Raw genomic sequence first — 22128 nt, 5'->3', positions numbered from 1 at the left:
AAAATATTTTCTAATTTCTTTTGATTTCCGCTTTGACTTATTTGTTATTTATGAGTTTATTGTTTAATTTCCATGTATTTGTGAACTCCCAAAATTTCCTTCTGTTAATGATTTCTACTTTAATTCCATTGTGGTCAGAGAACATGTTTTGTATGATTTCAACCCTTCCAAATTTATTGAAGCTCATTTTATTGACTAACGTGGTCTATTCTGGAAAATGTTCAATGTGCAGTTGTGAAGTATGTTATATTCTTCTGGTTTTGGATGGAATGTTATATAGATGTCTGTTAGGTCTATAGTGTTTGGTTTATATGTTGTTAAAGGAGATTTGTTATCAATTTACTGTGTTTTGTTGCTTGTCTTCTAAACAAATAATTTAAGAAACACTAGAACACAATCCAAGAAAAATTGAAGGTGAAATGAAAGTTTTTTAAAGTCTGAACTAAAATGTGACTGCAAAATATTGCAGGGTTTTAATCTTTTGCAGGAAGCCACATAGGCTACCTCAGTTCAGACAGAACTAGAACAGACAGAAGTTTAGTCTAAAACTGAAGAGCACTGGTGGGTGTTTGTAATGGTTAAAATAAACACACACATGCATTCACACACACACATATACACACCTCTAATACCTTATGGCACAAGATGGGATAAAAAATAAACTAACCCAGGGAGATATAATTGCAAAAATATATGTGCAAAAATGATAATGTTGCTTTTTCCTTTCAATTTTCTACTTCACACATTAACATTTTTAATAATATCTAACAGTAATTTAAGGTAGGTATTCATGTTTTAAGTGAACCAAAGTATGTTTGTATAATATTTGATCATTAGAAAGCTATTCACACACACAAATTTGTAACTATTCAGTGGAAATGAAACCGAGCTTTAGAAGTGAACATTACTATCAGGGTGTTTCACAGTCTTAGAATAGGAAAAAACAAGCTTATTAGGAACATAAGAATTTTTTTGTATCTAGCTGCCCTTATTTCTCTTTCAGGAGCAGTCTTGAGTCCTCCACAGCAGAGTCATCAGGGAGATGGATTTCCAAATGTGTTCGCCAAGGTAGAGTGTTTGTGCATAGATAATGACCCTTGAGCTCTGTTACATATGTGATTGAGCATAGGAATGAAATGATCAGACAGAAAAATGCTGGTCTTCAGGTACTAGTTTAAAAGCAGAAAAGCCTAGCTCTCTCATTATTCTTTATTTAGTTGGGGATTCAGAAAATTAGAGATTTGTAAATGTTTGAAGAGTTAAGAGCTTTCTCCTCTCAGTGGTCTGTCAGAGATGAGACTTAGAACTATTAAAGGGGCTGTGAGTTATGCATTTGTCTTAACTCAGCTTTTAATTTCCCTCTTCTAATTGGTGTTTTGCATATTGCTGTTAGCTCTTATTAAAGCAAATTAGCAATGATCATTTTATAGCAATTGAAGTCATTTAAAATTGACTATAATTGACTATGACATTGATACTTGAGTTTTTACAGTTGGTCTGGAAGCCTTAAATATATATGGCAATGAATACTATTGAATAGAATAAAATAATTTTGCTTTCTACTAGCTTTCTTCTAAATTAGATTTCACTCTATTGAACTGTATAGTCCCAGGGGGAGCTTTGGATTTCTGTTGGTTGTGTTTTATCTAGACTTATGAAACTGAATTACTTTAATATGTGTTTCTTCTCTTAGGAAACAGCCAATGTCACAGTGGATAATATTCTTATTCCTGAGCATAATAAAAAAGGTAAAAAAAAACCCCACCCCAACTTATTTTTAAATTGTGCTTTCAATTAAGTCAACTGAGAGGGAGAAATAGCCAATAAATATATTAACTATTCATTAATATGCAAAGTCAGGGTAAAATTTTCATAGATATAAAAATATTTGTACTTTTTACCGAGACAGTTCTGATGGCTGATATATTAATGTGATATTAAAAATCTATTGGCCAATGACGAACATAATTGTGATCTCTTAGGGGGAATTCTTATTTTCTGTTAGTGAAATTTGCTGTTTTTATGTATCATAGGAAAACATTTAAAAATTATGTTGGGTTTTATATAGTTTTAGAAATTTTCATAGCATTTGAAGAGATTTTTAGAGATGTTTGTAGAGCAATTCTGAAAGTCACTATGAAAATCCAGTTATTTTCCATATCAACTTTTCTACTTCATTAGCAGAGAGAATCATTTAGTTCTACCTAGGAATCATTCTGATAAACTTTAATGGGTATCTAAGGCTTCCTTGTCTTAAATTTGCCACTAGATCTGATGCTTCTTTGGTTCAAAAGAGATTTAGAAAATTTTGGTCCTTTAAGATTTAGCAATAAGATATAAATCAAACATTAAATGTGGGAATGTAGGCAAAACTGGTTTCTGAAGGATTTAGGCAAGCTTTTGCCTTTGAATTTGTATTTGATGACCTTTTCAATGTTTCCTCCCAATCTCTGCTTTAGTATTTTCCTAATTTACTCTGAGGAAGTAAGTTAGGTGTTTACAAGATTTGGCTCATAAAAAATGTTCCCATTAGTCATTCTTGGAGCATATTGTTTAGTCATATCAAGATTTCCATTAATGTAGATTTTTTTATTAGTTTTACATTCATAATTCTAATGACAAAGAAAAAGAACCTTAGAAAAGTTTCCCCAACTAAGCTTTTTGGCAGATCTCTTTCAAAGTGTGATAGAATCACAGTGCTATTGTTGAAATATCTAAACAGCCATTTGCTCTGTGAAATGGTAGGAGCCAGACCTGAGTAAATGCGCAGGGAGCACATGGTGGGCTTCAGTTTGGCTCTGGGTCATCACCCGACTGACTTTCCACTGGGCTCCGATGTGTTTCTAATAAGGAAGCCCTGGTTCTTTATGATGGTGGCATTGACTCTTAAAAAAAGAAAAGGTAACTTCTCTTCTCCCTACTTTCCTTCCTAAGGAATATTGTTTAAATCCTCTATCAGCTTTCAAAACATCATAGAAGGCACCAACAACTTCCACAAAGCCTTCCTAATCGGAGAAGGGGAGATTTTCGAGGTATACAGAGCGGAGATCCAAAACGAAACCTATGCCGTTAAGTTATTTAAGCAGGTATGGAAAGAATTATTACCACAGGGTATCGATTCCATTTATTTGCTCATACTTCATATTAGAATGTGTCATTTTTTATCAAGATTGAAAAGTATATTTGAAATTATAATTTTATAAATGGAAATGAGATATATGATCCCAGGTGACTGAAGAAATGACTGAGAAATGAATGGCTGTTTTGCAGGGATGTGGAAGCTAAATTCTTCCCATCCCCAGATATATTGCATAAGAAAGACTTTTCTGAAAAGCCTCGTAGGACCTTTGGGACTTTGCTTCAGATGGTCAGGCTGTGCCGGCCGCTCCGGTTTTCATGTTTGTTTGATTCCTTAGGATGGGCAGTTTCACAGGCCGAGCCACAGATTGGCATCTGTGCTACTTTGTAAATTGGCTTCCATCACAGCTCAGGAGGGTGGGAAAGGGGAGGCTTTAAGTAGGAGCAGCAAGGCAACGATCAAAGTAGGAGATTGGGGGACAGCTGAGTGACTGCAGGCAGCAGGGCAGAAAGGGTATAGAGGGATCTAACTCGGGAGTCGGGAGAGAGAGGCGCACATACGCCCCAAAGAGCTGCTCTTCCTCCTCTTCACTGTTAGTCAGCAACTGGCAAACAGTTTCTGAACTCCTTCCGTGGGCTGGGTGCTGAGCGTGCGAAGGTGACTAAGGCATATTTCCCTCCTCAAGCTGCTCGCAGTCTAAAGGGGGAAACAGCCTGCTAAAGCAAAGATTAAACTGCAGCATGAGAAGGATTAGCAGAGATCTGTCCAAAAGGTCACAGGAGCACATAAATAAAGCCAGAGGAGGGGCACGTCCAACACCCAGGAGAGTGCCTGGCACAGGGTAACCTCTCAGTAAACATTTCTTCAATAAACAAATGGAAAAGTGGGTGAAAGGAAGTGACCTTTCAGCTGGATTTGGAAGGATGGGTAGAATTTTTGGCAAACAGTGAGGGAGGGGCAGTGCTTTGGGGGTGGAATAAATAGCAGGTGCAGAGGCCTGGCGGTGCAAGTATGAAAGCAGACACCTTCCTCATGAATAATAGATTGTTGGGTGGAGTAGAGGTTAGTGTGGGCGTGGGAACGTAGTAGCAGAAGATGATGCCGGAAAGATAGGTTAAGTCCATGGATGGTTTTTAAGAGGGAGAGGGAAAAGACTACATTTGTGTTTTTGAAATATAACTTTGATTACAGGTTAGATGATGGATGGGAAACGAGTAGGAGCGTTAGAGGAAAGATGGCAAGAACTTAGGCTGGAGGTGAAAAGACCTGGTAGAGGGATATTTCAGATGTGTAAACTAAGAAACGGATAGGACTTAAACCAATGTTCTCAATTCTAATATTAGAATCACCTCAGGGGCTTTTAAAAAATGAGCCCCTCAGCGTCTACTTAGGTCAAGGTCGTGGTGGTGGTGGCTAGCATCAGTACTTTTAAAAAGCTTCCCAGGTGGTTCATGCGTAGCCCCTGTTGGAGAACCGCTGCTGTAAGGCAGGGCAGAGGCAATAGGGATGGCGAGGAGAAGGTATGTCTAAGAGATGAGATGAAATGGACCAAAAGTAGTGATCTGTTAGAGAGGGCTGGGGAAAGAGGGGAGAAGGGAGGGTCTAAAGTGAATCCTACTTTGCAACTTAGATTATAGGGACTTTTAAAAAAAATTATTAGCCTGATTTCTCCACTTCCTCAAATTGCATTTTGCCCACTAATTCTATATAGACATCTCAAAATTCCTGATAAGTTGAATGGTCTAATAAAGAAATGAAACTATCTACTGGTAATCCATTCAACAAAGAGAACGTGGTTACTCTAGAGGTGGCTGCCTGAAGCCTGTGTCTTAGGCCCAGCATGTCTCCATCTCCATTTGTACATTCTCTTTTGGTTGTGCCCCAGGGCCACCTCCCCTAAGGCTCCATCCATCTACCTTCCTCTTCCCTCTGCAGCTACCACCAACTCACACTCCCTTTTGGGAATTTTCTTTCCAGGAGTCTCGCTTCAAAATGAGATGTCACTGCCTCTAGATCTTCTTCCCTCCCTGCCCCAGAGGCAGTGATTATTTCTTTGATTGCCTCTTACCTCTCCAGTGTGGTTTTGCTGACCCTCCTACATGTAGTCACAGCATCACAACATTATATCATAGCATTGATTTCTACATCCATCTCACCCAGTAAACTAGATGGGTTCCTTTAAAGAGCTCTTGTTTCATCTTTCTATCCCAGTACCTCATTACAGGGCCTGATCCATAGTAGTTTCTCAATAGATATTTGTCAAGCAACGAAATGAATGACAGATATGCCCTTTTTATTAATTTAATTGCTAATCTCTAGGAGTAAAAAGACAGGAGGTAACAAAGGTACCAAGAACTAGAGACTGTACAGAGTCCTACACACACTGATACAAATATACCCACACACACATTTATCGGAAAGATGAGATAATTTAATGAAGCTTGAGCCACAAAGCATTTTTTTAAAGAAATGTGTAAAACTGGACATTAACTTTAGTAATCTTTTGTAGAGGGAATGAAGCGGGGAAATGTACTAGATATGTTGGATAGGTGCATCCATCACCCGGGGAGCTTACAATTCTGATTCAGCACATTTGGGCAGGGACCTGAGATTCAGCATTTCTCACCAGCTCCCAGTGAAGCTGATGTCCCTTGTCACAGACCACAGTTGGAGCAGCAAGAATGCTAGCTTAGCACAAACACAAAAACTAACCCCTTCATTTTTCAGAGTAAGAAAACTATGACCTGAGGGAGATTAAGTGACAAAAATTCACAAGTAGTGCGCATGAGAAACGGACCAAGTGGGGCCAATCCACTTGGATTGTGTGACAATGATTTTTTTAAAATATAAATTCTCAAAAAGATGTCTTTGAAAATGAATTGTCGGCCTAGCTGATTGTTTTTGACTTCCCGGATTAACTTGGAAAGTAGCTTCCAGAATTCTTGTTGGATTTCTCTCCCTTTATTCCTGAGGACAGAGAGCTCTGAAAACTCTGCCCTGTCTAGCAGTTTGCAAATGATAGAACCTTACTGCTGATGGGACTAGGAGCACACATACTTTAAATCCTTTAGAAGTTAGGAACCTGAGCTTCGGAGATGTGCAATGACCTAAGGTGTGTGAAGCCATTGAGAACAGTGCCAGGTGCAGAGTAGGTGCTCAGTACAGTATTAGTGAACTCATTAATTTATTCGGTAAATACGTATGTCAGGCACTGGGCTAGCCTCTGAACATCTTTGAGGTAAGGAGTTATATTTTTCATTTGCTTAGTAAGCCCATCTTTTCCAATTACTACAGAAGTAAACTTGAACCAACATGTTCAAATGACCCAAGTCATAAATGCCAGATTAGTGAAATCACCTCTAACCAGAATACAGCTGAACTCTATGAGATCAAGCGGGGAATTTCTAAATGTCATGGAATTTTCTTTGAATACATATAATATTTTTAAATTTATGAAAAAAGTGAAAGAATTCGAATATAAAATACGTGTACATGATACATTACATGAAAAACTTTTAATTTAATAGCAGTGATTCTAAATCTATTTGGGGGGTTAATAGATTTTTGAAAATCTGATGAAATCTAAGGATTCTCTCCCCAGAAAAATGTTCATTTGCATATATACCAAAAAATTCATCTAGTTTCAGCCTGAGGTTAAGATCCCAGAAATAGAGATCCTTTCCTTAATTTTTTTCCCTTATTTTTCTGTATGATATTTAGGAGAAAAAAATGCAGTGTAAGAAACAATGGAAGAGGTTTTTATCTGAGCTTGAAGTTTTACTACTGTGAGTATATTTTGCCTGGAATTTCTTCCTTTGTGTCTGGTTTTCATCTTTGTTCATCTTTGATTCTACAGCTCAGAGCATGGCATGGTTGGCATTTAATAAATGAGGGTAAATTTCTGACATCTGCTTTAGTATATTTCTTAGAATACACTTGAAAATAGGCTGTTTACATAATTCACTTGAACATATTTTAACAAGAAACTGTCACTGGGAAGTAGGTTAAATCATGTGTGACTAACATGGCTGAGTGTAAAATAATTCTTAGAACATTAGAATTGTATATATTTCACCACTTCCCCCTTCCTTAGAGACATTCCAGTCAAGAAACTGTTTCATCGGTGTAACCCTCGTCAGAAAGAGAGTTTTAGACAAAGAAATCAAGTGCTTTTGATGTGCATATTATTTTCTGGGAATTCATTCATGAGCCGTAGAGTCCTTGGGGACAAACGAAAATGACTTCATTTTCATATATATTCATATCTGCAGCTGTGCAGCCTGCCTCATCGAAGGTCCCTAACCCTATAGAGAGTTCACTTATCACCCTTTACAAATAGAAATGTTCTTTTCAGATGTTTTCTAAACCAAAATGTGACTGGGGGAAGGGGTATAAATCCTTCACCTTTTATACCTAGGACCAGAAATCAAAATATTAGAGGCTAATTATAACAACTTAATAGATAGATATCATTTAGTCAATGAAAAACTAAAACCAAAATTGCAATAAGAATTTTATATTTCAGCTTTATGTATTTGCTTATGAATAAGTAATAAGTTCTGACGTTTCAAAATTCCAAAAGTGCAAAAGGGTAAACCAAGAAAATAATATCTTCCACTCTTATCATCCAGCTCCCCCGCTGATTTGCCAAAAGCAATCAAATTATCAGTTTCTTGTATATATTCCCAGAGCTTTTTATATGTAAGCATACGTGTACTTTTCTTATTTTTCCTCCTCACACAAGCATTGCCTGCACTGCTTTGTCACTTTGCTTGGTTTAGTATTACACTTTGTGCTGGACTGTAGTTAATTAAACATTCTCCTATCGATGTGTTTTTATTTTCTAATCTTTCATTACTAAAAAATGATGCTGCAACAGGAAAACCTTCACAGATGTTATTTCATATGTAAATGTTGAATATATCTAAGATAAATTTACATAAATAAATTATAGGGCCAAATGGTGATATGTATGACATATTACCAGATTGTCCTTCGATAGAAGTTATACCAATTTACACTTCTACCAGTCATATGTGAGAGGACCTAGTTCCCCATGTTCTTGCCAACATAGCGTTTATTCTTTTTTTTAATCTTCACCTGAGCATATTTTTTCCATTGCTTTTCAGAGAGAGTGGACGGGGGAACGAGAGAGAGACATCAGTGTGAGAGAGACGCTGATTGGTTGCCTCCCTCATGCACCACGAACTGGGGCTGGGGATCAAGCCTGCAACCCAGGTACATGCCCTTGACCAGGAGTCGAACCCGGGACCCTTCAGTCTGTGGGCTGTCACTCTAACCACTGAGCCAAACTGACTAGGCCCATAGCGCTTATTCTTAACTTTTCATTTTTGCCAGTCTGCTAAGTGGAAATGGTTTCTCAGTGTAGTTTAAATTTCTTTTTCTATTATGAGTGAATCTTTTTACATATTAAGAGATATATTTCCTTTTCTGTGAAATACCTTATAATATCCTTTGCCCCATTTTTTCTTAGGCCATTGGGTATTTTTCTTAATGGTCTGTAGCATTTTATATATTAGAGAAAATTTGCTCTGCTTTTATGAGATACAAGCAATTTTTTTACCAGGTTGTAATTTGTCTTTGTTTATTCTAGTTTCGGCCATGTAGAAATGGTTTTCATGTAGTTGAATTTAATATTTTTCAACTATATTTTCTTTTATGGACTCTGGGTTTTATATCATAGTTTAAAAGGCCTTTCCCGGTGAGAGGTCATAAAATAATATTGCCATTTTTTTCCAAGTACTTTTATTATTTTATTTTTTACATTTATATATCTGATTCATTTGGATTTATTCTGGTAAAGTATTTATATATTTATTTAGAGAGAATTAACAGTTCTATGATGTTGAATATTCTTCATGTGCCATCATTATTATTTATATTGCTAGTATTTATTTACCAAGAACTTTACATGTACTAATTCTTTAATCTTATGAGGTAATCATAGGATTACCTATGTGATAATCAACTTACCTATGAGGTAAATACTGCTATTACCCCCATTTTACAGATGAAGAAAATGAGGTAGATTGTATCTTTTTTTAACAAGATCCAACTTATTTCCTAAATCATCTTGTCTCCCCCTTCTCAGAGATTTACTTATGAATAAGTCAGGTGTAGTCTTCTCTTTTTAGAACATAGTACGTGAGATGTTTGAAGTGGGATTAGTGGAAAAGTACGTAATAGGCAATTTCAGTATATTAAGTGATAAGATGAGGAAGTACAGAGCACTGAAGAAACAGGAAATAATAACTCCACGGGAGAGGGAGTGGACACAGAGTAGGTTCCTTAGAAAAACTAACATCTAAGCTGAGACCTGAGGATGAATTGTTGTTGTTTTTTTAGTTTAATATTAAGGGAACTGCTTAATCCTTGTGCCTTAAATAGAATTGTAAAGTCCTTAGAATGTGGCTTCTGAGTCTCCCCTCCCCGCTTCTTCTTCAAGGAAAGGGAAAGAAGCTAATAATTTCTGAGGTTTTGGGACTTTGCTAAATATTTAACCTTAAATTAATTTTCATAAGAATCTTGGGAAGTAGGTATTTTATGTACTTCCATAGATTGGCTGGTTTAAACAACAGATTTATTTTCTCACAGTTCTGGAGGCTGGGCTGTCCAAGGTGAGGGCAGTTTTGATTCCTGTGAGGACTCTCTTCATGGCTTGCAGATGGCTGCCTTCTGTTTTGTCCTCACATGGTGGAGAGAGGGAGCAAGCTCTCTGGTGTTTCTTCTTGGGGCCCCACCCTCTGACCTCATATAATCTGTTTAAACAACAGATTTATTTTCTCACAGTTCTGGAGGCTGGGCTGTCCAAGGTGAGGGCAGTTTTGATTCCTGTGAGGACTCTCTTCATGGCTTGCAGATGGCTGCCTTCTGTTTTGTCCTCACATGGTGGAGAGAGGGAGCAAGCTCTCTGGTGTTTCTTCTTGGGGCCCCACCCTCTGACCTCATATAAGTGAAAGGATGGGTGAGATGGGTCCATAGAATTAAAACCAGCAATCATTGCTTATGGCATTTCCATGTTCCATACTTTGATAACTTCTAAAGTAACCATTTTTCTGCTTGGTCAGCAATACTTAAAAATAAGCAAATGGTCATTTCTGCTCTGTGAGCAAGAGAGCAGAGCCATGTCTGTGTCTATACAAGGCCTTCAACCTACTACTTTCCAAAAGTTTTCTATTTCATTAAATTATTTTAAACTGTAGGAGAATCAACCAGCTAGTGGCATAGATCAGCTATTTAAGCAACCAAATACACCAAAACTCAGTTCCTTTTCAGTTCATTGCTTTTCATTTTATAGATATGACCTGAATCATAGTAAGTGCAGGGATCCTGTGTCACAGTTATTCACTTATTTAAGAATAAAAGTCTCTCTGTGTGTTTGTGTATGTGTGTATGTTTGTAGACACACACACATACATACACCCTTTCTTGAGAAAAGGGGAATGGAAGGACTCAGAAGGAGATATAGACAGACAGATAGATAGATAACCTCCCTATAGATAGATACCTACATATAGATATCTATATATGTGTATGTTTTATGACACAGTTTTGCTATTGAAGAAACAAATAATAGGCCTTTATAAATAGAACCATTTTTTTAAAAGCTTTATTTATTTCAATATCCCAAGCATGCCTGCAACATAGTAGGTGTTCAATAAATAACTGATGAACTGAATTCACAGTATGTGTTGAATTTCACATGTTTTACATTTCATAGTGCTACCTGGGTTCCATTGGTTTTCACAGTGGTGGCACAAATTTAAGGAATAGAGCTTTTCAGGAAAGGAGCCTGAAAAGTGTATCTTATACTCACATAGAATTCTATGATTTAAAAATCAGTGATATGTTTTTCATCATCAAACATAAAACTGGATTTTAGATAATAATACAAGCATTGTGAAGACACTGGCTATCTCTTTCACCTGTGTGACCGATACCTAGTACAGTACCTGCAAAGTAGCTCTCAATAAACAGATGAATGAAAACTAGTCTTCTGTGCTCTTCTCTTTTGGTGGCTTAAGTTACAGGTGTCTACCTAAAGCAATTCTATAGATAATTTCAGTTGCATTATCTTTATTTATTTAATAAATAAATTGTATTGAGTTTTCTGCTGATAAAAATAAGTTAATATTGAATATTGTTGTCTGTTTGTTGTAAAGTTCCCAATACCCCAAATCTTAAGAGCTCTTCACTTTCTTAAATTTTCTATCTTTTATTTGAATATTTTATTTGTATTTGCATGGTCACAGTCAGTCAAAGAGTGGCTAGTATTTGTCAGAACACTTTTGACCGATTTGGAAAGCCAATCCGTGTCATGTATCCAATGAAATTACTTCTCCCTTGGCCAAATTTATATTCTGCTTTAGACCTGTTCTTCATCCCCCAAACAGCATGTGGTTTATTTCCTACTTGAATAAGCAATTTGATGAATTTAAATATTTTTTGTTTCAAGATTTCGTCATCCAAACATCCTGGAGTTGTCTGTGTATTTTACAGAGGGTGAGAAGTTCTGCCTGGTTTATCCATACATGAGAAACGGATCACTTTTTGACAGATTACAATGTGTAGTAAGTCATTCCCGTTATCCTGCTTGCCCCTGGGGATTCCCTGTAGCCCCTGGGGAGCTGCTGGAGCCTTTGGTGAGGACCAAAGGCCAGCTGCGTGTTCACACGAGGGGACCGCCCCGCACTGGGCTTCCCGAGGAGGCACAGGACTTCTCCGGGAATTAACCCCTTCCTTGTAGAAGGCCGCAAACATACCTGAGCTACTGTGTGCTGTGCCACATGGTGGCCAAGAGATTTACTGGGTCCTTACTCGCTATCGAGTCTACATCTCAAATGAGTTTACATTCATGACCTTACTTCACAGATAGTTTCTATTTGTATGACTTTACCAAGGTGCCATTCAATACAAAGAATAGACATAAAAGTGATAGACACCTTAAAGAGAAGGAGGTTGAACACGTGCCATGATTCCTCACAAGATGTTTTTGAAATATAAGTTTAAAAATTGATTAAGTAAGTCGTTTCAGTTAAGCTGAAAATAAAACCAGGTTATTCTCAATTACCCACACTACTATGCCACCAGTAATTTAAAAATCTTACTCAATGAACTTTTAAACATAATTGCCGTATTATTCATATTTTGATTAAGCTAATATTAACATCACGTATTTCATTGGCTACAAAGGCCTAGAACCATCATTGGGAGAAGAAGAAAGACTCTCTTGAACTAAAAATACGTTCCTGTAAACCCAGCCCACCTCACTCACCGGCAGTCTCTTTCTGACATACTCCTGTGTAACGAGTACCTGGCTTTTACTCAGTAAGTGCAACTAAAGCAATTACTGTTGTCTTTCTAGGGTAACACAGCCCCACTCTCTTGGCACACTCGAATCAGCGTATTAATAGGAACAGCCAAAGCCGTTCAGTACCTGCACACCATGGTCCCCTGCTCGGTCATCTGTGGCAGTATATCAAGGTAAATTCTCCCAGAGCTTTAGGTGGCACCTGAAAGCCCCTGTCATCACTGCAGGAAAATCAGACTTCACGCTGTAGATGGGGATTTCTAGCAAGATAACAGTAGTAAGTGACAATTAAAATCCTTTGTCCTCGAGTCTCCAGTGTCCTGCTGGTTGCACTGAGCCTGCTGCCTCGCGGCCGTATGTATTCATCTGTGACAAGCTGAGCGGCAACACCTGTGTTCATTTTTGAGCCATGAGAAAATTAGAAGCAACATCTTCCATCTTTCTTCTTCTCCAGTAGACATAGAATTATTCAGAGAGTAGAGAGCCTATAGCAGAACCTCCCCTATGAATTTTTCCTACGTGCCCTTCACCTTGAATTTGTCCAAAAGTAGCTAAATACGCCTCTGCTGAAGAGCAGGGAAGACTAAATCCAAAAGGCTGCTGCCTCTTCTGAACCAACTCCTAGTATCTTGGGGGGAAAAGCTTTTAGTGTGCCTTTTTTTTTTTTTTTTGAGTTGACAGAAGTGGGACTGGTTGCATATCTCTGTTTTGCTGATGAAATGAACTCCACATGAAAAGACAAGATTTTCATTTAGTCCTGGAGGAGTGGGAGCACCACCCGGGTAGATGCCTGTGCCTGGTGCAATGTGGTAATTCATTGGCTGCTAGTTGCCCCAGAAACCAGCATAAAATTAGTGCACCCTCATGCCACCTGGGATGTAGCTGGACAGAGGAGGTCTGAGAGGTCAGTGATGTCAGCCATTGGGGTTCTACAAAGCCGAGGTGGCCCCTCCAACCTCAGACAGTCCCCTTTCCACCCAGCTCTCAACCAGCTCTGCCCAGCAGGTGCTCAGATGTTTTAACTGAGTAAATAAATAAATATCTGGAATTTTGCTATACATATCCTTCCCTTGGTTTAAACTTAAAATGAGTGTGAGCTTATTTTCAATCCCAAGCAATAATACATGAATTTAATTAATTTTCCTTTTGCGTGACTAAGTTGATCAAATCCTCTCCTGAAAACGCAGCTTGATAATAAAGAGGGGTGATGAGGGAGAGGTATGGAGGTTTTGGTAGTTGATGGGAGAGGGGGACAGGGAAGGCCACCGACTGGAACAAAGGGAATATTGGGGTGGAGGGGTACACATCCAGGCTCTGCCCCAGTCACAAGGTTTTCCACAGCTAACAGTAAGTGAGGATGGATGTGCCCCTCCAGCATCTCGCTCCTGGTTTTAGGTTAGAGTGCAGACTATGGACCCTGATTTCTGCTTTCCCACTAATGTTTAGTGTCTTCAGATAGGTTCCCAGGAAATAGGCTCAGAGGCAGAAATTTGCCTTCAGGAGATTTTTAAGGTGTGCTCTCAGGAACAACAAATGTGGGGGAGGGGAGGAGAAAGGTAGACTTGGGTGATTGGAGAAACTGAGCTGGAATGTTGTCTTGGAGGCCTTGGCCGATACTATGGGGACCACTGAAGTTGGGGTGACCTTTCAAAAATATCCTAAAGTGAGTCCAGGTGTTCCCCTTCATCTGACTGGCCCTGAAAGGGGCTCTAACTTGGCTGAGGCAGCTCCCTTCTTCCAAGGACACATCCCAAGTTGAGGCTTAGCTGTGAGCTGTCAGCAGCCACCCCTCCCCAGTTCGGGAGTGAGTGCCTCCCTGGATCCTGAAGGAGGGACCTGGGCCACACCACTGCAGCCACCACAGTTGTGCAGGAATATTTGACTGGATGCCACTCTGCAAAGTGACCAAGTGATTCTTCTTTTTCATGTACTTTATTACCCACCTCTCCATCCTATCTTCTTAGTTCAGCAGAATCTGACTTTCCACTTAAAATGTGATTCTAGGAATCTCCAAACACCAGTCAGAAAGAACTTATGCACCCCTATGTTCATAGCAGCACTATTTACAATAGCTAAGGTCTGGAAACAGCCCAAGTACCCATCAGTAGATGAGTGGATCAAAAAGCTGTGGGACATTTACCCCATGGAACACTACGCAGCTGTAAAAAAGAAGGATCTTGTACCCTGTGAGACAGCATGGAGGGACCTGGAGAGTATTATGCTTAGTGAAATAAACCAGTCAGAGAAAGACAATTATCACATGATCTCACTTATATGTGGAATCTATGAACAAAATAAACTGACAAATAAAATAGGACCAGAGACATGAATGCACAGAACAGACTGAGTCTCAGAGGGGAGGGGTGTTGGGGGGACAGGAAGAAATTAACCAGAGAATGTATGTGCATATATGCATAGCCCATGGACACAGGCAATAGTGTGGTGAAGGCCTGGGGTAGGGCAGGGGTTGGGTGGAGGGGAACAAAGGGGGGGAAATGGGGGACATCTGTAATACTGTCAACAATTTTAAAAAGCTGGTATGATTAGAAAAAAAAAAAAAGTTGGATGGAATCTTCCTTTTAATTTTTTTCCATACTTTTCTCCTTGCATATCTATTAGTTTTGGTTTTTGGGTTTTTATTGGGTTAATTGGAACATTCATATTTGTTAACATTAAACATCATATTTTTATTAAATTTAAAAAATGTGATTCTGAGCAAATTGCTTGACTTATCTAAGCCTCAGTTTTTTCCTCTGCAAAATGCTGATAAAAAAATAATAGCTTCTCTCTTAGGGTAAAATGATACGGTGCTTGGCAAAGAGTCCACGCTCATCAAATGGTAGCTACTGTTACAACTGTTCAAGAAGCGGTAGGAATAGCAGTGGAGGAGGCTAAGAGATCTGATGGCTAATCAGTCCTTTTACTTCTCACTCTTTTATTTACGGTCTTAATTCATTCAGGATGCTACAACCAAAATGCTATAGAGTGGGTAGCTTATAAACAGCACACAGTTACTTCTCACAGTTTTGAAGGCTGGGAAGTCAAAGATCATGATGCCGGCCTGTGCTTTGTCTGTGAGGACCCACTTTCTGTTCACAGACAGCTATCTTTTCTCTGTGTCTTCATGTGGCTGAAGGGACAAGGGATCTCTCTGGGGCCTCTTTTTAAGGCACTAATCCCTCTCATGCTTAGCTGTGAGGGCTCTACCTTCATAACCTAATCACCTCCCAAGGAGCTACCTTCTAATACCATCATCTTGGGTTTAGGGTTTCAACATATGAATTTGGGAGAGACACAGCATTCAGTCTGTAACACTTGACCCCTATTATCAATTTATTGTATTTGAAAAATGGACCCACTGACTAAGCTCTATTTTTTAAAAAAATCACTGCTGTGTTAACTAACATATTAAACCGTTTAAAAAATTGCATTCATTTTAGTTCACAGATATTTATGGAACATCTGTTGTGTGCAGAGCATTGTGTTAGACCACACTGGGGGAAGATGGTGATCATAGCGTTGTCCTTGAAGGTTCAACCTGGTGATCAGAAAAATAACAAACTCAGAAAGTATACAGTGCAATACTAACTGCCCAATGCACAGTTGGTCCAAGAACATTTTTCTTCTAATTAGATAGTTCCAAGCCAAGTCTTTGAGGAGATAGGTCATGGTGGTGGATTAGTTGAAAGAAGGGAAGATAATATTCCTGGTGGAGGTAATAATATGTTCAAGGGAACAGAGTAAAGAATCGCCAACCATATAATGAAAGCAAGACAAATTGATGGGTTGGAGAGGAAAAGATGAGGTTGGAATAAGGAAAGATAGGACCGGAGAGGAGTAAGGAATGTGATCAGGGGTTGAATAGAGCCTTGAGTGCTAACTAGCCTGAGGACCTAGATTTGATAAGCAAGGCTCTCTCAAGAGACTCCGAGGCTTCCCTGGGGTATAGGTGTCATGAGAAATGTTCTGGAATCTCTTAAGTGATGTCACAGTTTTAAAGGAGGCAGTTTATTCCAGGAGAGTATCCCAGTACTTGTTTGGATGTGATAAACTATAAAATCATCTAACTAACACTGCTAGATGAGTACCTGATGGGTAATAGAGATACGGAATTCCAAAAGATATCTGATCAGAAACAGGGAGAATTTCATGGGAGAGGCAGGGTTTAAATTCAGCTAGCACCATATTTTATTGTTTTAGTTGGTAAAGGGTCTGCCAGTGATTGTTGCCTTTCTGGGTTTTCCAAAGGGTTAAAAGACTCAACATAACTATCTGTAGACATGTGTCAGGGTGTGGGGCTCTGGGGCTGTTGTCATTTACTGAGAATTGTGGTTTCACAATTTCTCATCAGTGTGTTCCTGTCCGCTCCAGGGCAAGTCAGCCTCTTTCATAGCCACTGAACCCTTGGACTTTCTGCTAAGCCTGCCATCAAATATGTTAATTAGTGCCATCGATAGCACTAGATTTCCCCACTTCCTTTGGTGATGTGCACACCTGCTCTCTAGAAACTGGAATGAGGCCAACTCATTTCATTCAAGGACTGAGCATCTGTCAGGTGGTGATGATATTCAGCCTCCAGCAGTCGTGGCCAAACGTGAATTGGCTGACCTAGATTACCCTCCAGAGTCTCTCTTAAATGAATCCTTCATGTTGCTCGAAATGTGGGCCTCTCTGCCTCTTGGTTCCTCGCTATACAGCCTAGTGCTTTTAGGAATCTCTGCTCTTCTGCCTTTGTCATATAAATTTCTTAATTCTTTGTAAGGAAAGGCAGCTTCTAGGAGATATGTCATTTTGTTGCACAGCCCTGATAAGTGACTGAAAAAGGACATTTCAGAACATGTTCAACAGTGACCTTTTGATGAGTAAGTCAGGGCTCTGCTTCTGTTGGAGAAATGAAGACAGTTTTGTTGCCTTTATTTCTTGCAGCTGGGCCTCAGACTAATGAATCACAGAAGAGTTTATTGTACATCATTTGATGTTTAAAATGTTTTTAATAGTATGAAATAACATGGAACAGTGTGCATGGAGTGAGATTAAGTGAAAAAAGCCAAACTGAAGTAGCATGGAGCACGTGATTATAACTTGTAGTGTTACAGATTTATGAATTATAAAATAGATTAAAAGTAAACAGTAAGATATAAATAAGGCTTTATTAGACAGAGAGATGTAGCTTTTTACTTAATGGCTTAGTTTTTCTGTTACATTTTTTAAAAATTTTAATAATTATAAAATTTATTATAATTTTATACAATTTTATATTATAAAAATTATACATTTGTTATAACTTTATAATAAAAATAATATTTATTAGGGGAAAAAAACTTGGCATCAGACCTTTCTATCTCAAACCAAAGAAGCAGAAGAAATTCCAAGGGGGAGTCTAGTTACTAAGTGATGTCTGAAAGTTCTGTTTCATTCATTCTCTGTAATTACTTCCATCCACAAAGAAGCTTGGTAACCTTCGCCTTTGTGGTTTAAGAAATGAAGATTGTAAGGTCATTATCCTGCAGCCTGGAGCCCCAAGTGTGAGCAGCACCTTTGTCTAAGCACAATGAAATGGTGTCTATACCATCACTGGAGATGACGGGGAAGGAGCCCAGGAAATCCGGTTCAAGCACAGGTCTTGCCTCACACTCTCAGGCCACGGTTTTCTTCACATTTGTACATTCAGAGCCAACTGGGATGATCTCAAGTGAGACCTCTTCTTGCAAATTCTGTGACACTGCACCTGCCTATTTTTGTACTGTGCTCTGTACCCAGATCTAGGGACTGTGGCAGGAGAAGGGTGTGACCCTACATTTTTTAAATCCTGGTCACGCTTTACCCTGACCAGCTTCAGAGTGAGGATGCGTTCAGCTACGTTAAGGAGCCACCTCCAGAGGCCTGCTCATCCTCGAGCAGGTTATGCAAAGTCCTGAATTGCCTCTTTCCCAGAGTCTTTTCGCTCTCCTTCCCCCTTTTTAACAACCAACCCAGTGATGTCATTGCTGTCTCCGTCTCTGGTCACTGGTTAAGTGTCAGGACGATCTCAGTTAAAATCCCTGCTCTAGTTCTTGTTAGCAGTGTGACCTTTGGTAAGTTCCTTAAATTCCCTGAGGTTCAGTCTGGCTACTCCTGCACTCCTCCCAGGTTGTGGGGATGGAGTGAGGTAATCTGTATAAAGCACCGCCCAGAGCTTGGCAATAAACTGTAATTTCTCCCACCTAGCAGAGGCTGCCTCTTCCACTTCCCAAGTGTCTCACCCAGCCAGTCCCGGGCCCGTGCAGAGCTCCATTTGGGCGCAGCTCTAATGACTAGAGCTTCCTTTATATTGAGCTAAAATCTGTCTTCCTGTGACCCACTCAGCCACTATTTTGCACTGAAATTATCTATATTCACTAAAAGAAAAGAGGGGATAAAAGTTCATTTCAATTCTGCTTTGTAATCAACAGTCTTTTGTAAGTAGCTGAATAAAAAGAAGTTTTTCTCAGTTAACTATAGTAAATCGAAAGAGCACCGAACAGGGAAAAAGGAGGGCTAAGCTTTAGTCTTTTCTAGCTCTGCCATTTAAAAGATGTTTTGCATAGAATACATCATTTCAACCACATGGGTCTCATTTACCTCATCTGAAAAATGAGCGATTGTACTACAGCAGCGATGACAAGTCCGTTTTATCTCACATTTCGCCTTTGATTGATTGGCAGCGATTCCCCTCCTGCAGTGTAGAAAGGGAATCTGGGGGGGTGCACTCTGAAGTCAATCAGTGATGTCTGCCAAGAGTATGGGAGAGTGTTTGGGCAACAGTTGGGCTACATATTTGCCATATGAAGCGCGGTGTAATCTACTTATGGTTTTAACGAACTGATTATATCAGCAGATGTTTGCTTACTATCATGTGTGGACTCAGTATCACGCCGTACACGACGTGAGCTGCGCTCTGAGTAAGAGCCGTGGTGTGGAGCAGGCTGTGCAGCGGCACCTGGAGGAAGGTGGGCCGCTAGAATGCAGAGCTGTCGAGTGAAAACTTCCTGGAAGAAGCGAATCTTAGGCTGCATAGAGGCCTGGATAAAAATTAGGGAGGGGGAGTACTTTGCAGGTGAGGGGAACAGTGTAAAGAAAGCCCCCATGGAAGGGAGTGGGGGGCAACGGGAGTTAAGGGGACCAAATGTATGGGGACGGATGGAAACCAGACTTTTGGTGGTGAGCGTGCTCTAGTGTATACAGATATCAAATGACAGTGTTGTACACCTGAAGTTTAATTTATGTAATGTTATTAACCAATGTTACCTCAATAAAAAATTTAAAAAAGAAAGAAAGCCCTTAAACATCAGTAAGTGCAGTCCTCCCTGTCTGCAGACAGATCGGGGAGCTCAGTGAAAGCCCGAGGACTTTAGACCTGACCTGAAAGCCCCCTGAACAATTTATTAATCCTCCCAGCAACCCTGAGTTTAGGTATCATTGCTCTTATATCAATTTGACGGGGGGGGGGGGGCAAGGCTGAGACTTCTAGAAATTTGTAGCCTGTCTCTGTCACACATCTGCAGATGGAAAAGGGAGGCCGGGTTCCACTTTTGTGTGGGTCCAACAGCCACACTCCTATTCGGTGATTAGTAGTCATCCCTGGCCGGGACTCCTGGGGGCATGTTGGCTTCATCAAGCAGAGACAAGGACCTGGGGCAGGAAAGGACATGGGGCAGGAAAGGAGAACGGAATTAACACGTGCGGGTTTGGAAATGCTGGTGAGAATGGCAGCAGGCAGTGGCTGAGGTGGAGATGTGGCCTAGAGCCTGCACCCAGAACCTGCCCGGTCCAAGCTTCTGCGGAGACACTCAGTCAAGGACACCCAGGGAGGAAGCCAAGCCCACGTGCGAAAGGTATTTTCGAGAAGCCTGGTGGTTTAGTTTGCCCAAAAATGTCTTAGTAGTTTGAACTGTTCAAAGAGAATGTTATAAAAACAAAACTTTATTTCCAGATGGTGGAATTTGAGGAGGAAAGGATTTAAAGAAAAAGAATCTGGAAGAGTTGAAGTCTCTGTTCTTGACAAATGACCTCCTACTTTTATTTGGGGAACGGAGATGTTTTTGAATTACGGGATCACATAAAAGCTTCTGAAAGCAGTGAGCCTTCTTGCTATTTCCATCCTATCCCTTAGCGAGCTGCGTTGTTTTCACATTTATGAGCGATCTTAAATTCAAATGCATTTTACCTTCGGCATTTTTCATCCCAGACGTTCATCCCTGTTAGTTTCCAAAGCGAGGAGATAATCTTGGCGAACATTTCTGATGTTTCCTGTAAGATTATCTCTCTTCCATTTATGTGGCCGTTGGTCTCCTGCCAAGTGCAAGCCTTTCATACGAGGGAAGAGGTCTGGGAAAGAAGAGGGGGACGGGGGGGGGGTGCACTGGCTTCAAAATGAAGTTTTAAAAATGGACATTGGTCCGAGATGTGTGGCCGTAGTAAATGCATGGAGAGTTTCCTTTGCAGGGGACTAGAACCCCGAGTGGTTGGGAAGGAGGGTGGGAAGCCACAAATTGGCCCCTTTCTACACCATGACCACTTGCCTGGGGACCCAAGCCTCTCGGCCTTCACTCCCAGACCTGAGGTGTGTGGTGAGACCGGCTCCAGCTCAGCATGTAGTAGGAATGGCAGAGCCTGCAGGAAATGCAAAGTTTGTTTGTTTGTTTGTTTGACCAATTGTTTGTTTAATTAACCAGCATCCTCCCTTTCCCTCTCCCCCCACAAAAATCTTTTTGTTTTCCAGAAACATTTTAGGTATAAACAACTCTTTTTCCTCAGACTCTCTTATTTTCACCTCAGAGCCTCCTTTCTTCTAAAATACCTAAATATGTCCATTTTTTCCTAAGGGATCCCAATTTTATTAGATAAGTTAAAAATTTCCCTATTCTATTTATATATTTGATCTCTCCATGGTCTTAAAATACCTGGAAATGTTAATTTAGTCAGATTCTTCCAGAACTTCTCTGGAACTATTCTGAAACTCAGCTGATGTTTTGAAACTAGTCAACCCAAGGGCCCTCGGAGCTCCAGGGTCATCCTGCAACTCCGGTACTTTTGTTATTTCAAATTGGTGTCCTTGAACTTCTAGAGATACTCAACGAAGTTCCCTGGGATTTTAAGGTGAGCCAGTGTGTGTAGAATGGACAACAGCCAGCCCACATCCTGCAAAGCACGTTTCCAGGCCTTCCCTGTTGTCTGGCACTCTGCTTGTTTTCTCATTAATCCTCATAACAGCCCTGTGGGTTAAGCACTATCAGATCTGTTTACCTTCAGGGAAAGTTGAGCTAGTTTGGTTGGAATTGAAATTTCACACAGGAGGAACACCCCATATTGACTGGGCCTTTACCCAGAGAGTGTAGGACTCAGGAAGCACCCATCAAAGCAAAAACAAACTCAAGTGCTGTCTCTGAGCCCCTCCTGGGTTCACTGGGAAAGAAACAACTGCATCATCCAAAGCGGAGCAAGGGTTTCAGTTCTCATCATTTCGGCCAGATGCACTGCATGATGCGTTGGGGGGAGGGGTGCCCCGTTCCAGAAATCTGCAGGTTCCTGGAGAAACTGGGTCTTGCCTCATCTGGTGACGGGTATCTTGGTGTTGCATCAACAGTAACATAGACAGCAAGATGTCCTCTCGACACAGGCTGTCAAAGAAAGACCACTTGGGTGGAGTCTGGACTTTTCCTGAGAGTTGTCAGGCACTCAGGGACTAGGCTACTGGGCA

The 22128-nt window shown here is 40.1% G+C and overlaps 1 protein-coding gene across 3 annotated transcripts in view; it reads left to right on the top strand.

The window, feature by feature from the left end:
• The window catches only part of IRAK3 (interleukin 1 receptor associated kinase 3), a 78548-nt gene that overhangs the window by 49052 nt on the left and 7368 nt on the right, over window positions 1–22128 (top strand). For all 3 annotated transcript variants that reach the window (XM_016199635.2, XM_087814559.1, XM_087814558.1), the window contains exons 3-8: window positions 1004–1068; window positions 1694–1748; window positions 2935–3086; window positions 6800–6864; window positions 11556–11670; window positions 12465–12583. In XM_016199635.2, coding sequence (XP_016055121.2) covers window positions 1004–1068; window positions 1694–1748; window positions 2935–3086; window positions 6800–6864; window positions 11556–11670; window positions 12465–12583 — 571 coding nt within the window. The remainder of the gene's footprint in view (window positions 1–1003; window positions 1069–1693; window positions 1749–2934; window positions 3087–6799; window positions 6865–11555; window positions 11671–12464; window positions 12584–22128) is intronic.

Source organism: Miniopterus natalensis, chromosome 2 (genome assembly GCF_054644295.1).
Source record: "Miniopterus natalensis isolate mMinNat1 chromosome 2, mMinNat1.hap1, whole genome shotgun sequence".
NCBI classification, from domain to species: Eukaryota; Metazoa; Chordata; class Mammalia; order Chiroptera; family Miniopteridae; genus Miniopterus; species Miniopterus natalensis.
Note: the sequence above shows the minus strand (reverse complement) of the source record. Positions and strands in the feature narration are given on the sequence as shown.